The sequence below is a fragment of the Sander vitreus genome, chromosome 16 (genome assembly GCF_031162955.1).
Source record: "Sander vitreus isolate 19-12246 chromosome 16, sanVit1, whole genome shotgun sequence".
NCBI lineage: Eukaryota > Metazoa > Chordata > Actinopteri > Perciformes > Percidae > Sander > Sander vitreus.
This window is the reverse complement of record NC_135870.1, coordinates 4,915,895-4,931,572: the sequence shown is the minus strand read 5'-3', so window position 1 is coordinate 4,931,572 and position 15,678 is coordinate 4,915,895. Positions and strand designations below refer to the sequence as shown.

The 15,678-nt window shown below is 36.0% G+C and overlaps 1 protein-coding gene across 1 annotated transcript in view; it reads left to right on the top strand.

Annotated features, from left to right (window-relative positions):
- LOC144531165 (zinc finger SWIM domain-containing protein 6-like) overlaps window positions 1-3,420 on the top strand; it is a 46,772-nt gene extending 43,352 nt beyond the window's left edge. Inside the window, exon 14 of the mRNA XM_078271140.1 lies at window positions 664-3,420. Within this exon, the coding sequence (XP_078127266.1) occupies window positions 664-1,526 (863 nt within the window). The 3' untranslated portion in view covers window positions 1,527-3,420. The remainder of the gene's footprint in view (window positions 1-663) is intronic.
- Window positions 3,421-15,678: the final 12,258 nt, after the last annotated feature.

Here is a 15,678-nt window from a genome sequence, read left to right as displayed (position 1 = left end):
GAAGGTTTTGAGTTTGTTCTTGAATGTGGACACAGTTGTGATGGACCTCAGGTCATCAGGCAGCTTGTTCCAGAGAGCAGGACCACAGTAACTGATAATGGGGAAAAATGTTCCCAACTGGGAAAATTCACACTGCATTGACATTGTGAGATAGTGCATGCCTTGGTGGAGGTCTGTGCTTTCCGAGTGCCCTTCTTGTTGTTAGTTTTTTTCCCAAAAGATTTAATAAAATAAGTCTAAAAATCTAAAATGTCACGACTCATCCTTAAAAGCAACCCTAGAGAACTTTTCCCGCTTCGGTCCCACTACAGGTTGGAAGCAGAATTGTCCATTACATTATGCAAGTTTGCCAGATCGGGTAGCGGATCTGTAGTTCGAATGAACTGGACAATGTAATGTAATGGACAATTCCGCTTCCATCCTGTAGGGGGACCGAAGTGGGAAAAGTTCTTTAGTGTTGCTTTAAGAATTCAACTATGGTGTTTCATCTGACTCATGTCATTCGTAGAGTGAAAGAGGACATGATATTTAGGTAAAACATTACAAAATGAGAGCATGTAAAATTTAAAGAAAAGAGGACCTATTATTGAACCTTGGGGAACACCAAAACTTCTAAATTTCTAAATCCTAAACACATCACATTGTGTTTTCCTCTCTATCTAGGTGTGTTTGCGCTGGACAGCATCATGCAGAGCTGGTTCACCCTCTTCACCCCGACCGAAGCCACCAGCGTCGTGGCTACGACCGTCATGTCCAACAGCACCATCGTCCGCCTGCATTTGGACTGCCATCAGCAGGAGAACCTGGCCAACTCCGCCCGCACCCTGGCCCTGCAGTGTGCCATGAAGGACCCCCAAAACTGTGCCCTTTCAGCTCTGACGCTCTGCGAGAAGGACCACATTGCCTTCGAGACAGCCTATCAGATTGTTCTGGACGCAGCCGCCACAGGAATGAACTACACGCAGCTGTTTACAATAGCACGCTACATGGAGCACCGCGGTTATCCTATGAGGGCGTACAAACTAGCAACATTAGCCATGACTCACCTGAACCTCAGCTACAACCAAGACACACACCCAGCGATCAACGACGTGCTCTGGGCGTGTGCGCTCAGCCACTCGCTGGGGAAAAACGAACTGGCATCCGTCATCCCCTTGGTAGTGAAGAGCGTGAAGTGTGCCACCGTCTTGTCGGACATTTTGCGGCGGTGTACGTTAACGACGCCGGGCATGGTGGCACTGCACAGTCGCAGGAACTCTGGGAAGCTGATGCCTCTGGAAAAGGCTCCACTCAGGCAGCTGCTGGATGCCACGATCGGGGCCTACATCAACACGACGCACTCTAGGCTGACGCACATCAGCCCACGCCACTACAGCGAATTCATCGAGTTCCTCAGTAAAGCCAGAGAGACGTTCCTGATGGCGCATGACGGACACATTCAGTTCACACAATTCATAGACAACCTGAAACAGATATACAAGGGCAAGAAGAAACTCATGATGCTCGTTCGAGAGAGATTTGGGTGATTAAACGACCAAATCGCCCTTTTGGGTTGTTGTTTTTGTTTTTTTACATCCTTTCTAACTTGAAGTGAAAATCACCCTAAAGACAACATTCATGCAAATCTTATTCCTATGATTTGGCACTGCGGGGTTGAATGTGATAATGAAGACAATTTTCTGAAGGTGAATAATTAAGACTGTGATGTGGAAAAAGTGACTTTCATTCACAGTGAATATTTCCTCCCTTTCCTTCCCACGCAGGAGCACAGACTAACTGGACATCCCAGGATGATCGGAATAAGATATGAAATATGTTTTAGGGTACATTTTCTCCTAAAAATGACAAGTTTGAAATTGAAGAAGAAAAAACACTGTAAACCATAACAGCAACAGCTGGTATTGATGTGTATAAAAACCATTAAGTTTGCAGAAGGAGTCAATTTGTGGAAGTTTGTATGTTTCCCTTTACATATGTATGAAAGTGAGAGAGAAAAGAGTTTTACACTGTGTATATTATACTGTATTGTCCAGTGGCAAAATATCCACATTGCACTCCTCCTACTTCCCTCAGCTAACATTCAACAGCCTCAAAGAATACAAACGGCTTTAAACCAAATGGAGAAACTCCATCTGAAGTGATAAGTTCCTCTTTTTAAAAGGAACCAGCTTTACTCTTTCCCCCTCCGAGTCCTCGCCCATCTGATCTGTGAAATCAAAATTGATTTTACTGGGTTCGATATTTGTTTTAATCTTCAAGCTGCTTGTTTTGGCTTTGCAGTGTCGTCTCAAACATTCACTATGCTTATTTTACTGTCACAGAAACACACAAAAAACAAACTGTCTTGTGGAAACTGTCAATATACATTCTCAGGGATTGCTCTAAAAAAAAAATAAGCAGAAAAAAAAGAAAACAAAAGCATTTTATTGTCCTGTATATATGAAAGTATATGTCTGAATATTGAAAAATGAATGAAAAATGTATATGTTAACTAATTTATGACAGAATATTCTATGTAAGGCACAATACTTGAAGCTGCAGTACTTTTTGACTTTTAAAAGAAGAAAAAAAAACATATCAGAAGGACTTTAAAAACATTCGCCTTGCATTGCATCAGGGGCCAATTCAAAACAGAAGTACATGACTGGCTGGATTTTGGCTCTGCGGACATGTAATGAACTGTAGAAACCAAGACGGGAAGTGGTCATGCAAAGTGTGTATTCTCCTGAACACAGAAGTGTATTGAGGATTGTAGGAGTCGAGAGAAAGAGACAACTGTGGAAGCAAAGCAGAGACAACACACAGCTGCGATATTCAAGTGAAATCTGCCTTCTCGTCTCCATCCGAGTGATTCAGTCACAAAAAGCTTTGTTTTATGTCGGCGCCTCTTCTTCTGACATCCCGACTCTGTGCAGGACAGAAAGTTGCTCTTTACTGTCGGTCTTGACTGTGTATTTTTATTTTTTTATTTGTACTCCTCTTTAATTTCATTTGTAGAATTCCTCACACAAGAACAGCCTTCTTTCTTGCCTTGTCCTAATGCTTTAAAATAACCAAATGGGAGTTCTAACTACCAAACTTTTCTCATGCGCCAATACAACTTTGGCTACAAACTTTTTTTTGTAGTGTCTTTAATTTTTTTTTTTTTTTTTTTTAGCTGAACTGTATTTTTGTGCTTTAAAAGCTCCATTTCGTCCGTTTTTTCAGTGTCGTCTCTTGTTCGTAGCCTTTTGTTCAGAAATATTCTCCCTTTTTATTTATTAAGTTAGGTAAATGATTGTACAACCATGTCAACATGCTCATGAAGTTGAAACTAAGATTTGATACACTGATCAATTTATTTATGTAACTAAATCACTGTTTTATAAACTTGTTAATGAATCTACATTTTGTTTTGATTAAATTCTTTTTTTGAGAGGATGACGTCTTTGTGTTTTTAATTTTATAAAATCTATCATCTTATGAAATGAAGTGGTTTGACAAAATAACAAATAATGATAAGTTTTGATTATTAAGAGATTTCACAAGTGTTCATCATCTAGAAAGCCATGAAATTAAAGAGAAATGCAGTACATCCACAAATTTGACCTTTTATAGCACACAAATGTAGACATGGTGGTTACTGTACAACATTACATGTCATTTAGCTGACACTTTCATCCAAAGCAACTTCCAATTGCTATATAAATGTCAGAGGTCACACACCTCTGGAGCAACTAGGAGTTAAGTGTCTTGCTCAGGAACACACTGGTTTATGTATCACAGTGGGAATACGAACCCTGGTCTTTCACGCCAAAGGTATGTGTCGTAGCCACTGCACCATCACCATGAATAAGGATGATAGCACTAGTGGCTGAAGATTGAAGCTTGTGGATTCAAACCCAGTGAGGATCATTGAATTTTAAGGTCTAAAACCCAAAATGAAGAAGTCAAGTATGGTACGAAACAACGCTGAGGGCGTCGGATAAGATGGCTCAGTGTGATATAGTGCTGGTTGGATGACCCCAATGGTCATGGTTTCCAACCTGATTATGGTCTGTTTGTTTTGAGGTTTCACACCCAAAATGAAGAAGTCAAATACTACACAATAACTTTTTTGACATACTATACTATGACTTTTTTTGGACTTTTTTCAACTTTGACCTTTTTCAACTTTGACCTTTTTCTCATTTTTTTAAACATACTATACTATGACTTTTTTCTCACTTTTTCCAACATGCTATACTATGACTTTTTTTGACATACTATACTATGATTATTTTATGACCTTTTTTGACATGTTATACTATGACTTTTTTTGGACTTTTTTCAACTTTGACTTTTTTCAACTTTGACCTTTTTCTCATTTTTTTAAACATACTATACTATGACTTTTTTTGACATACTATACTATGATTATTTTATGACCTTTTTTCGACATATTGTATTGTGACTTTTTCGACATACGTGCTTTGACTTTTTTCAGACTTTTTTGGTCGTACTATACTATGACTTTTTATGACTTTTTTCGACATACTATACTATGACTTTATTTCGATAACTTACTAAATATGACTTTTTTTGGTCAAACTATACTGACTTTTATGAATTTTTTTGGTTGACTTTATTTCGAAATACTATATATGACTTTTTTATGACTTTTTTTCGACATACTATACTATGACTTTTTTTATGACTTTTTTCGACATACTATACTATGACTTTTTTATAATTTTTTTCGACATGCCAGACTATGACTTTGTTTTAACTTCTTTCAACATGCAATACTATGACTTTTTTCAACATACCATACTATATACATAGCATACTATATATGTACGATCTTGGGTAAACTTTAAGCCTAAAGTGTAGCTCACCAAGATAAGAGTTTGACTTCACAGATTAATCATAATTTGAGTTTGAAGGATCAACCCTCTGCTGTGTTGCCAGAGTTCTTCATTTTCTGTCCTCAATAAATACAACATAAAACCACTGTATTTTCATCTTTGCACATAGCTCAGTGTGATGAATACCTGGTGATCTGTCTAAAGAGTGAAGGTTGTGGTTTCAAACCCAGTGAGGATCATTGAATTTTAAGGTCTAAAACCCAAAATGAAGAAGGGAAATATGCTACGAAACAACAGTGAGAGTGTCAGATAAGATGGCTCAGTGTGATATAGTGCTGGTTGGATGACCCCAATGGTCATGGTTTCCAACCTGATTATGGTCTGTTTGTTTTGAGGTTTCACACCCAAAATGAAGAAGTCAAATACTACACAATAACTTTTTTGACATGTTATACTATGACTTTTTTTGGACTTTTTTCAACTTTGACCTTTTTCAACTTTGACCTTTTTCTCACTTTTTCCAACATGCTATACTATGACTTTTTTTGACATACTATACTATGATTATTTTATGACCTTTTTTGACATGTTATACTATGACTTTTTTTGGACTTTTTTCAACTTTGACCTTTTTCAACTTTGACCTTTTTCTCATTTTTTTAAACATACTATACTATGACTTTTTTCTCACTTTTTCCAACATGCTATACTATGACTTTTTTTGACATACTATACTATGATTATTTTATGACCTTTTTTCGACATATTGTATTGTGACTTTTTCGACATACGTGCTTTGACTTTTTTCAGACTTTTTTGGTCGTACTATACTATGACTTTTTATGACTTTTTTCGACATACTATACTATGACTTTATTTCGATAACTTACTAAATATGACTTTTTTGGTCAAACTATACTGACTTTTATGAATTTTTTGGTTGACTTTATTTCGAAATACTATATATGACTTTTTTATGACTTTTTTCGACATACTATACTATGACTTTTTTATGACTTTTTTCGACATACTATACTATGACTTTTTTATAATTTTTTTCGACATGCCAGACTATGACTTTGTTTTAACTTCTTTCAACATGCAATACTATGACTTTTTTCAACATACCATACTATATACATAGCATACTATATATGTACGATCTTGGGTAAACTTTAAGCCTAAAGTGTAGCTCACCAAGATAAGAGTTTGACTTCACAGATTAATCATAATTTGAGTTTGAAGGATCAACCCTCTGCTGTGTCGCCAGAGTTCTTCATTTTCTGTCCTCAATAAATACAACATAAAACCACTGTATTTTCATCTTTGCACATAGCTCAGTGTGATGAATACCTGGTGATCTGTCTAAAGAGTGAAGGTTGTGGTTTCAAACCCAGTGAGGATCATTGAATTTTAAGGTCTAAAACCCAAAATGAAGAAGGGAAATATGCTACGAAACAACAGTGAGAGTGTCAGATAAGATGGCTCAGTGTGATATAGTGCTGGTTGGATGACCCCAATGGTCATGGTTTCCAACCTGATTATGGTCTGTTTGTTTTGAGGTTTCACACCCAAAATGAAGAAGTCAAATACTACACTATGATTATTTTCGACATACTATACCATGACTTTTTAAAACTTTTTTCAACATGCTATAATATGTGCTATAATATGGCTTTTTTCGACAAACTATGCTATGACTTTTTTGACTTACTATACTATGACTTTTTTATAATTTGTTTCGACATACTATACTATTACTATTTTAGGACTTTGTTGACATACTATACTATGACTTTTTATGATTTTTTTTTTACATGCTATACTATGTCTTTTTTCGATATACTATACTATAACTTTTTTTAATAATTTTTTTGAACATGCTATACTATGATTTTTTAATGACTTTATACTACTATAATGTTCTTTTTTCCAGAGCTTTCAATTAGACTCATTTGATGGTATTTTAATTACTTTATTATTTGTTTTTAATCTATATTATGTCTTTAAAAATGTGTCTGTCTTCTCATGTATCTCAATTGTATATTTTTGTTGTTGTTTCTGCCTGTAAAGCACTTTGAATGACCTCTGTGTATGAGAAAGTGCTGTATAAATAAAATAGTGCCTTGCCTCGTATGACTTTTTATGAATTTTTGACATACTATACTATAACTTTTTTATGATTTTTTCGACTTACTATACTATGACTTTTTAATGACTATGTTCAACATACTATGCTATGACTTTTTTATGACTTTCTTCAACATGCTATACTATAACTTTAATATGATTTTTTTCGACATACCATACTATGACTTTTTTTCACTTTTTTTCTGTACTAAGTCATAGTATGACTTTTTTTACATACTATGCTATGACTTTTTTATGACTTTCTTCAACATGCTATACTATAACTTTAATATGATTTTTTTCGACATACCATACTATGACTTTTTTTCACCTTTTTTCTGTACTAAGTCATAGTATGACTTTTTTTACATACTATACTATGACTTTTTTATGATTTTTTAGATATACCATGCTATAACTTTTTTCGACATGCTATACTATGACTTTTTTCTACATACTATGATTTTTGCGACATACCATACAATCAGAATCAGAATCAGAATCAGAAGAGTTATTGTCATTGTGCAAAATGAACAATGACATTTTTACCAGCAGTTCACCCAGTATTATAAATCTAAAAGACAAGAAATAAATAGTATAACAAATTAGAAAGAAATACACAATGTATATACACACAGAATTTGAAGAAATATATACACAAAAATAGAAAGAAATATACACACAAAAGTGCTGGTTATTTGTTATTGCACATGGTCCGTATGTGAAGGTGTGTGCGTGCGGGGGGGGGGTGTGCTAGTGAGTGTGTGTGTTCAGCTGTGGGAAGAAGCTGTTCCTGAGTCTGTTTGTCCTGGTCTTGATTGACCTGTAGTGCCTGCCAGAGGGGTAGACAGGATGGGAGCGGTCTGTGATGATCTCAGCTCTGCTGAGGTAGCGAGATGAATGGATGTCCTTCAGGGAGGGGAGGTGGCAGCTGATGATGCTGTGCTGTGTTGACCACTCTCTGGAGCTTCTTCCGTTCTGCCTCAGTGCAGTGGGAGAACCACACCGTGATGCAGTACGTCAAGATGCGGTGGTGTGGACAGGTCTGCAGTATAAAGGGTGTAGAGCAGTGGGCTCAGTGATCCACATCTGGAGGAGAGGTTTGTAAGTTTATTTGATTAGGACAATGCACATTAATCAACATTTCTGTAATTGCCCAGCATGCATGTCTTTATGGTGGTCATGGTTTCCAACCTGATTTGTTTGTTTTGAGGTTTCACACCCAAAATGACGAAGTCAAATACTACACTATGACTTTTTTCAACATGCTATACTATGGCTTTTTTGACTTACTATACTATGACTTTCTTGACTTTTTTCTCACTTTTTTTTCTTGTACTAAGTCATAGTATGACCTTTTTCTACATACTATACTAGGACTTTATTATGATGTTTTAAACATACTATACTAGGACTTTATTATGATGTTTTAAACATACTATACTAGGACTTTATTATGATGTTTTTAAACATACTATACTATGACTTTTTATGACATTTTTGACATAATATACTATGACTTTTTTCTGACTTTTTTGACGTACTATACTATGAATTTTTTATTACTTTTTTGGACATACTGTACCATGACTTTTCTATGAATTTTTTGACATCCCATTCTATGACATTTTTATGATTTTTTTCGACATGCTATGCTATGAATTTTTATGACTTTTTTCAACATACTATACTTTGACTTTTATATGATTTTTTCGACATACTATACTTTGACTTTTTTTTTACTTTTTTGACATGCTATACTATGATTTCTTTTGACATTTTTGACATACTATGACTTTTTCAACATACTATACTATGACTTTTTATGAATTCTTTCGACATGCTATACTATGACTATTTTTTACTTTTTTCAACATGCTATACTATGTCTTTTTATAAATTTTATCAACATGCTATACTATGACTATTTTTTACTTTTTTCAACATACTATACTATGACATTCATATGATTTTTTTGGCATACTATACTATGACTTTTTTATGATTTTTTTCAACATACTACACTATGACTTTTTTATAATATTTTTCGATATACTTTACTATGACTTTTTTATGATTTTTTTTGACATACTATACTATGACTTTTTATTACTTTTTTCGACATACTATACTATGACTTTTTTATGATTTTTTTCGATATACTATACTTTGACTTTTATATGATTTTTTCGACATACTATACTTTACCTTTTTTTTACTTTTTTGACATACTATGACTTTTTCAACATGCTATACTATGACTTTTTTTTACTTTTTTCGACATACTATACTATGACTTTTTTTTACTTTTTTCGACATACTATACTATGACTTTTATATGATTTTTTCGACATACTATGACTTTTTTTTTACTTTTTTGATATGCTATACTATGACTTTTTTATTATTTTTTCAACATGCTATACTATGATTTCTTTTGACATTTTTGACATACTATGACTTTTTCAACATACTATACTATGACTTTTTATGAATTCTTTCGACATACTATACTATGACTATTTTTTACTTTTTTCAACATGCTATACTATGACATTCATATGATTTTTTTGGCATACTATACCATGACTTTTTTATGATTTTTTTCAACATACTATCCTACGACTTTTTTTGATTTTTTTCAACATACTATACTATGACTTTTTTATAATATTTTTCGATATACTTTACTATGACTTTTTTAATGATTTTTTTCGACATACTATACTATGACTTTTTATTACTTTTTTGGACATACTGTACCATGACTTTTCTATGATTTTTTTGACATACTATACTATAACTTTTTATGATTTTTTTCGACATACTATACTATGACTTTTTATTACTTTTTTCGACATGCTATACTATGACTTTTTTATGATTTTTTTCGATATACTATACTTTGACTTTTATATGATTTTTTCGAAATACTATACTATGACTTTTTTTTGACTTTTTTGACATGCTATACTATGATTTCTTTTGACATTTTTGACATACTATGACTTTTTCAACATGCTATACTATGACTTTTTATAAATTTTATCGACATACTATACTATGACATTCATATGATTTTTTCGACATACTATACTTTGACTTTTATTTGACTTTTTTCAACATACTATCCTACGACTTTTTTATGATTTTTTTCAACATACTATACTATGACTTTTTATTACTTTTTTCGACATGCTATACTATGACTTTTTTATGATTTTTTTCGATATACTATACTATGAGTTTTTATGATTTTTTTTGACATACTATACTATGAGTTTTTTTTTAACTTTTTTCTACATACTTTTTCTACATTACTTTTTTCTATGAATTTTTGCGACATACTATACATTTTTTTTTTACTTTTTTATGATTTTTTTCAACATACTATACTATGACTTTTTTATAATATTTTTCGATATACTTTACTATGACTTTTTTATGATTTTTTTCAACATACTATACTATGACTTTTTTATAATATTTTTCGATATACTTTACTATGACTTTTTTATGATTTTTTTGACATACTATACTATAACTTTTTATGATTTTTTTCGACATACTATACTATAACTTTTTATTACTTTTTTTTCGACATGCTATACTATGACTTTTTATGATTTTTTTCGACATACTATACTATGACTTTTATATGATTTTTTCGACATACTATACTTTGACTTTTTTTTGACTTTTTTCAACATACTATCCTACGACTTTTTTATGATTTTTTTCAACATACTATACTTTGACTTTTTCATAATTTTTTTCAACATACTATACTTTGACTTTTTTATGATTTTTTTCGATACACTATACTATGAGTTTTTTATGATTTTTTTTTACATACTATACTATGACTTTTTTTATTACTTTTTTCGACATACTATACTATGACTTTTTATGAATTGCTTTGACATACTATGACTTTTTATGAATTTTTTTGACATACTATACTGTGACTTTTTTATGATTTTTGCGACATACTATACTATAACTTTTTATGACTTTTTTCAACATACTATACTTTGACTTTTTTATGACTTTTTATTTCTTTTTTCGACACACTATACTATGTAACGGAAATTTTGGTAACAAGGACTTGTTCAAATAAAGATCTTGAGTCAATAGATGTCTTTGTTGGTTTTTATTCTTGTCCACAAGAAGAGATAGTTTACAGAGTGTCAGAGTCTGTAAAGATCCGTCTGTGAGGCAGTCCCACAGAACTTTATACAAAAGACACACACTTTGAAAATGAACAGTTTCATTACATCACTACCTTGACCATATAAGCACTTTTTAATAGGCTAGCAGTTACACATTATCAGTTTCTTTCTCAGACCTCCTAAGGCCTAGAGAGATCCTCCCTTCAGGTGTATCATCTCGTCAGGGACTTTTGGCCAATTTAAACTGATAACTATAGTTCAATAGTTCAAGTCACACATAGTGTATTTCATAAACAAATGATAAAAGGAATGTGATAATTAATTTTACCCTTACAACTATGACTTTTTATTAATTTTTTCGACATGCTATACTATGACTTTCTTTGACATTTTTGACATACTATGACTTTTTCAACATGCTATACTATGACTTTTTTTTGATTTTTTCAACATACTATACTATGTCTTTTTATAAATTTTATCGACATGCTATACTATGACTTTTTTTCAACATACTATACTATCTGGTGGTGAGTTGGGTCAGGGGGTGGAGGAAGACTCTGGACAGACCTGGTAAGCCCAAACGGGTAGTGCGGGTAAATTGGGAACGTCTGGAGGAGGCCCCTGTCCGACAGACTTTCAACTCACACCTCCGGCGGAGCTTTTCGTGCATCCCTGTGGAGACTGGGGGCATTGAACCCGAGTGGACAATGTTCAAAGTTTCCATTGCTGAAGCTGCGGTGAGGAGCTGTGGTCTTAGGGTCTTAGGTGCCTCAAGGGGCGGTAACCCACGAACACCGTGGTGGACACCGGTGGTCAGGGAAGCCGTCCGACTGAAGAAGGAGTCTTTCCGGGATATGTTATCCCAGACGACTCCGGAGGCAGTTGCAAGGTACCGAAGGGCCCGAAGGGCTGCAGCCTCTGCCGTGAAAGAGGCAAAGCAGCGTGTGTGGGAGAAGTTCGGAGAAGACATGGAGAAGGACTTTCGGTCGGCACCAAGGTGCTTCTGGAAAACCGTTCGCCACCTCAGGAGGGGGAAGCGGAGAACCATCCAAGCTGTGTACAGTAAGGATGGGACGCTGTTGACCTCAACTGAGGAGGTAATAGGGCGGTGGAAGGAGCACTTTGAGGAACTCCTAAATCCGACTAATACGCCCTCTATGGTAGAGGCAGAGCTGGAGGATGAGGGGGGATTGCCATCAATTTCCCTGGTGGAGGTTGCTGAGGTAGTTAAACAACTCCACAGTGGCAAAGCCCCAGGAATTGATGAGATCCGTCCAGAAATGCTTAAAGCTCTGGGTGTGGAGGGGTTGTCTTGATTGACACGCCTCTTCAACATTACGTGGAAGTCTGGGACGGTGCCTAAGGAGTGGCAGACCGGAGTGGTGGTTCCCCTTTTTAAAAAGGGGGGACCAGAGGGTGTGTGCCAATTACAGGGGTATCACACTTCTCAGCCTCCCCGGTAAAGTCTACTCCAAGGTGCTGGAAAGGAGGGTTCGGTCGATAGTCGAATATCAGGTTGAAGAGGAACAATGCGGATTCCGTTCTGGTCGTGGAACAACGGACCAGATCTTTACTCTCGCAAGGATCCTGGAGGGAGCCTGGGAGTATGCCCAACCAGTCTACATGTGTTTTGTGGATCTGGAGAAGGCGTATGACCGGGTGCCCCGGGAGATACTGTGGGAGGTGCTGCGGGAGTACGGGGTGAGGGGGTCCCTTCTCAGGGCCATCCAATCTCTGTACGACCAAAGCGAGAGCTGTTTCTGGGTTCTCGGCAGTAAGTCGGACTCGTTTCAGGTGAGAGTTGGCCTCCGCCAGGGCTGCGCTTTGTCACCAATCCTGTTTGTAGTATTTATGGACAGGATATCGAGGTGTAGTCAGGGTGGAGAGGGGTTGCAGTTTGCAGTTCGGAGTTTTTATGATTTTTTTTGACATACTATACTATGACTTTTTTTTAACTTTTTCTACATACTATACTATGAATTTTTGCGACATACTATACATTTTTTTTTTTACTTTTTTGACATACTATACTATGACTTTTTTATGAATTTTTTCGACATGCTGTACTATGACTTTTTTTAATCATTTTTTTTCGACTTACTATGCCATGACTTTTTCTCACTTTTTTAAACATGCTATACTATGACTTTTTTTCGACATACTATACTATGACTTTTTTATGATCTTTTCCGACATACCATACTATAACTTTTTAATTACTTTTTTCGACATACTATACTATGACTTTTTTATGACTGTCACGACTGGAGAGACGAGAAGGAAGCAAGAAGATTCTGAAGATTTATTTAGGCGAAACAGCTTATAACAAAAAGTTTCCTGACTTAGGCAGGCAATCTGGCAAAAGGTAAAAGGAAGATCCAACACAAAATCCAACACACAGAAAAACTTACACTTAGAAAATCAAAACCACTAGGAAGAAAACTACACTTGTAGAGACAACAATCTAGACATCTAGACAAAGGGAGCACACAGAATAAATACACAAGACAATGGGTACTTCCCAGGTCCTAAAATTTCATCCACGTCTACTTCACTTGCTTCCCTTCCTCACGTCTTAGTCCAGCCCACCAAGGAAGCGTTGGAGAGCCGTGAGGAAATCATGCGAAGAGAAAGGAAACGAGAATATTTGTTTTTAGAGGGATGAGACGTCCTTCCTCTGAAGCGTCACGTGAATTTGTCCGCTGCAATGGCGGGGTTAGCAACGGCTTTCAGCTGCACGGCCTCCGGGAAGGCTGCTCTCGTGTATCCTCGCTCATAGCTCCTCAGAGATCCCTCCACCATCCTCGATCCTCACTCCTTGGGGCAGGAATAAGAGCTTTGAGATCTGAAGGAGGGCCAGAACAACAGTTCAGCCAAGGACTTGTGAGGAAGTGAGATCCAGCCTTGAGATCCACCCGATGAAGGTTGCAACAAGAGACAGGTGACAAGAGGGCTTTGCAGATAATCACAAAGGCAGGAAAACACACAAGGCAGGAAGTCAAACAAGACATGACACATGAGAAGTGGCACTACAAAATAAAACAGGAAACTAAAGAAAAACCAGGATCATGACAGTGGTAACAAGACGAGGACTGGTAACACAAAGGCAGGCTGATGAGGTTAGACACAAAACAGGTGTACAAGGGAAGACGTGCTGGGCAGGGCTATAGAGGTACATAAGGTACCCACAGGACAAACACAGAAAGGAGGAACAGATCAGGAACAGATAACCAAAACACACCAAATCAGAAATACTGTCACATGGTCTTAAAGATATATAATAAACAAAAAGTCCAAAGGCCTCAGGCCACAGAGCAGGACCGTGACAATGACATACTATACTATGACTTTCTTCTGACATACTATGATATGACTTTTTCCGATATACTATATTTTGGCTTTTTATTACTTTTTATGATATACTATACTATGGTCATAAGGTCAATAGAGTCAGAAATCAAGAAGTGGAATATGTGAGACGGTGGCGTAAATGAGGCCTACGACTAGAGTCTGTGGACTGAGAGTCTGACCCTGGAGCAGCAGAGCGGTACATCACTGCTGTTCCAGGTATTTATTTATTTTTTAGACAGAAATACGAGGTTGGACAAAGCACCTTGGTGAAGATTACTCGACTGCACCAATCATCCATCACGCTAAGGCTTGTCCTTGGAATACATAATGTAATGATAATCTGATCCAGTATGCAAATGAAGGCTCAGTGGGGGTGAGTGCAGGGAGAACAGTCCACATGCTGCCACACAACACAAGTAGCCCCAAACTGCAGATCTGCAGTCAGATTACAGTTCTCAGTGGCTTTAAGCAGAGAGGAATGCAAACTGAGTTTAAAAGGCATTAACTGATGCTGTCTGTGTAGACAAATTAGATGACCAACAACATTATTCAATGCATTCTCATATTCTCATATGTTATCGTACGAAAACTTACACACAATACATATATCCTACAAAATTACAGCAACAGCCGGCCGACCACGTGACGACCTGTCACATTACTACGTTTATCGGTCTTTACAGTGAAATTTTGCAGAGAAAGGGTGAGTGTGAGCCGGGAGGAAAAGATTAGAAAAATGTTTGTGGTTTGGATTAAAACACCGGTCCCCTTCAGTAGTAGTAGCAGTAGTACTCCCGGGAAAAGAAAACCTGTTTCCTGGGTGAAGTGTTGTGTTTGTCTCTTCTTCTTCTACGACATGAACTCGGCTCCCCTGCTTGAAAGTCCTGTTTTTTTATGACATCCACCCCGACCACCTCCATACATTGACCTTCACGCTCTTATGAAGCAGCAGCCATTGTGGTGCATACAGTAATAAATACGTGGAATACATATGAATTACAGTGCATTACTTTTTGGAGCTATTTGTAAAAATGGTTCGTGAGAACATTATTTGCATGTACTTTTAGCTTCTTTATGATATTAGCAGTATTCTAAGCAGCATGGGTTAGCATCAGAGTTGGTTTTAGCAGCTCTATTTCTAATCCATGTCAGAGCTGGTGTCTCCTCAATCTCTTTGAATGAATGCACTATGACTG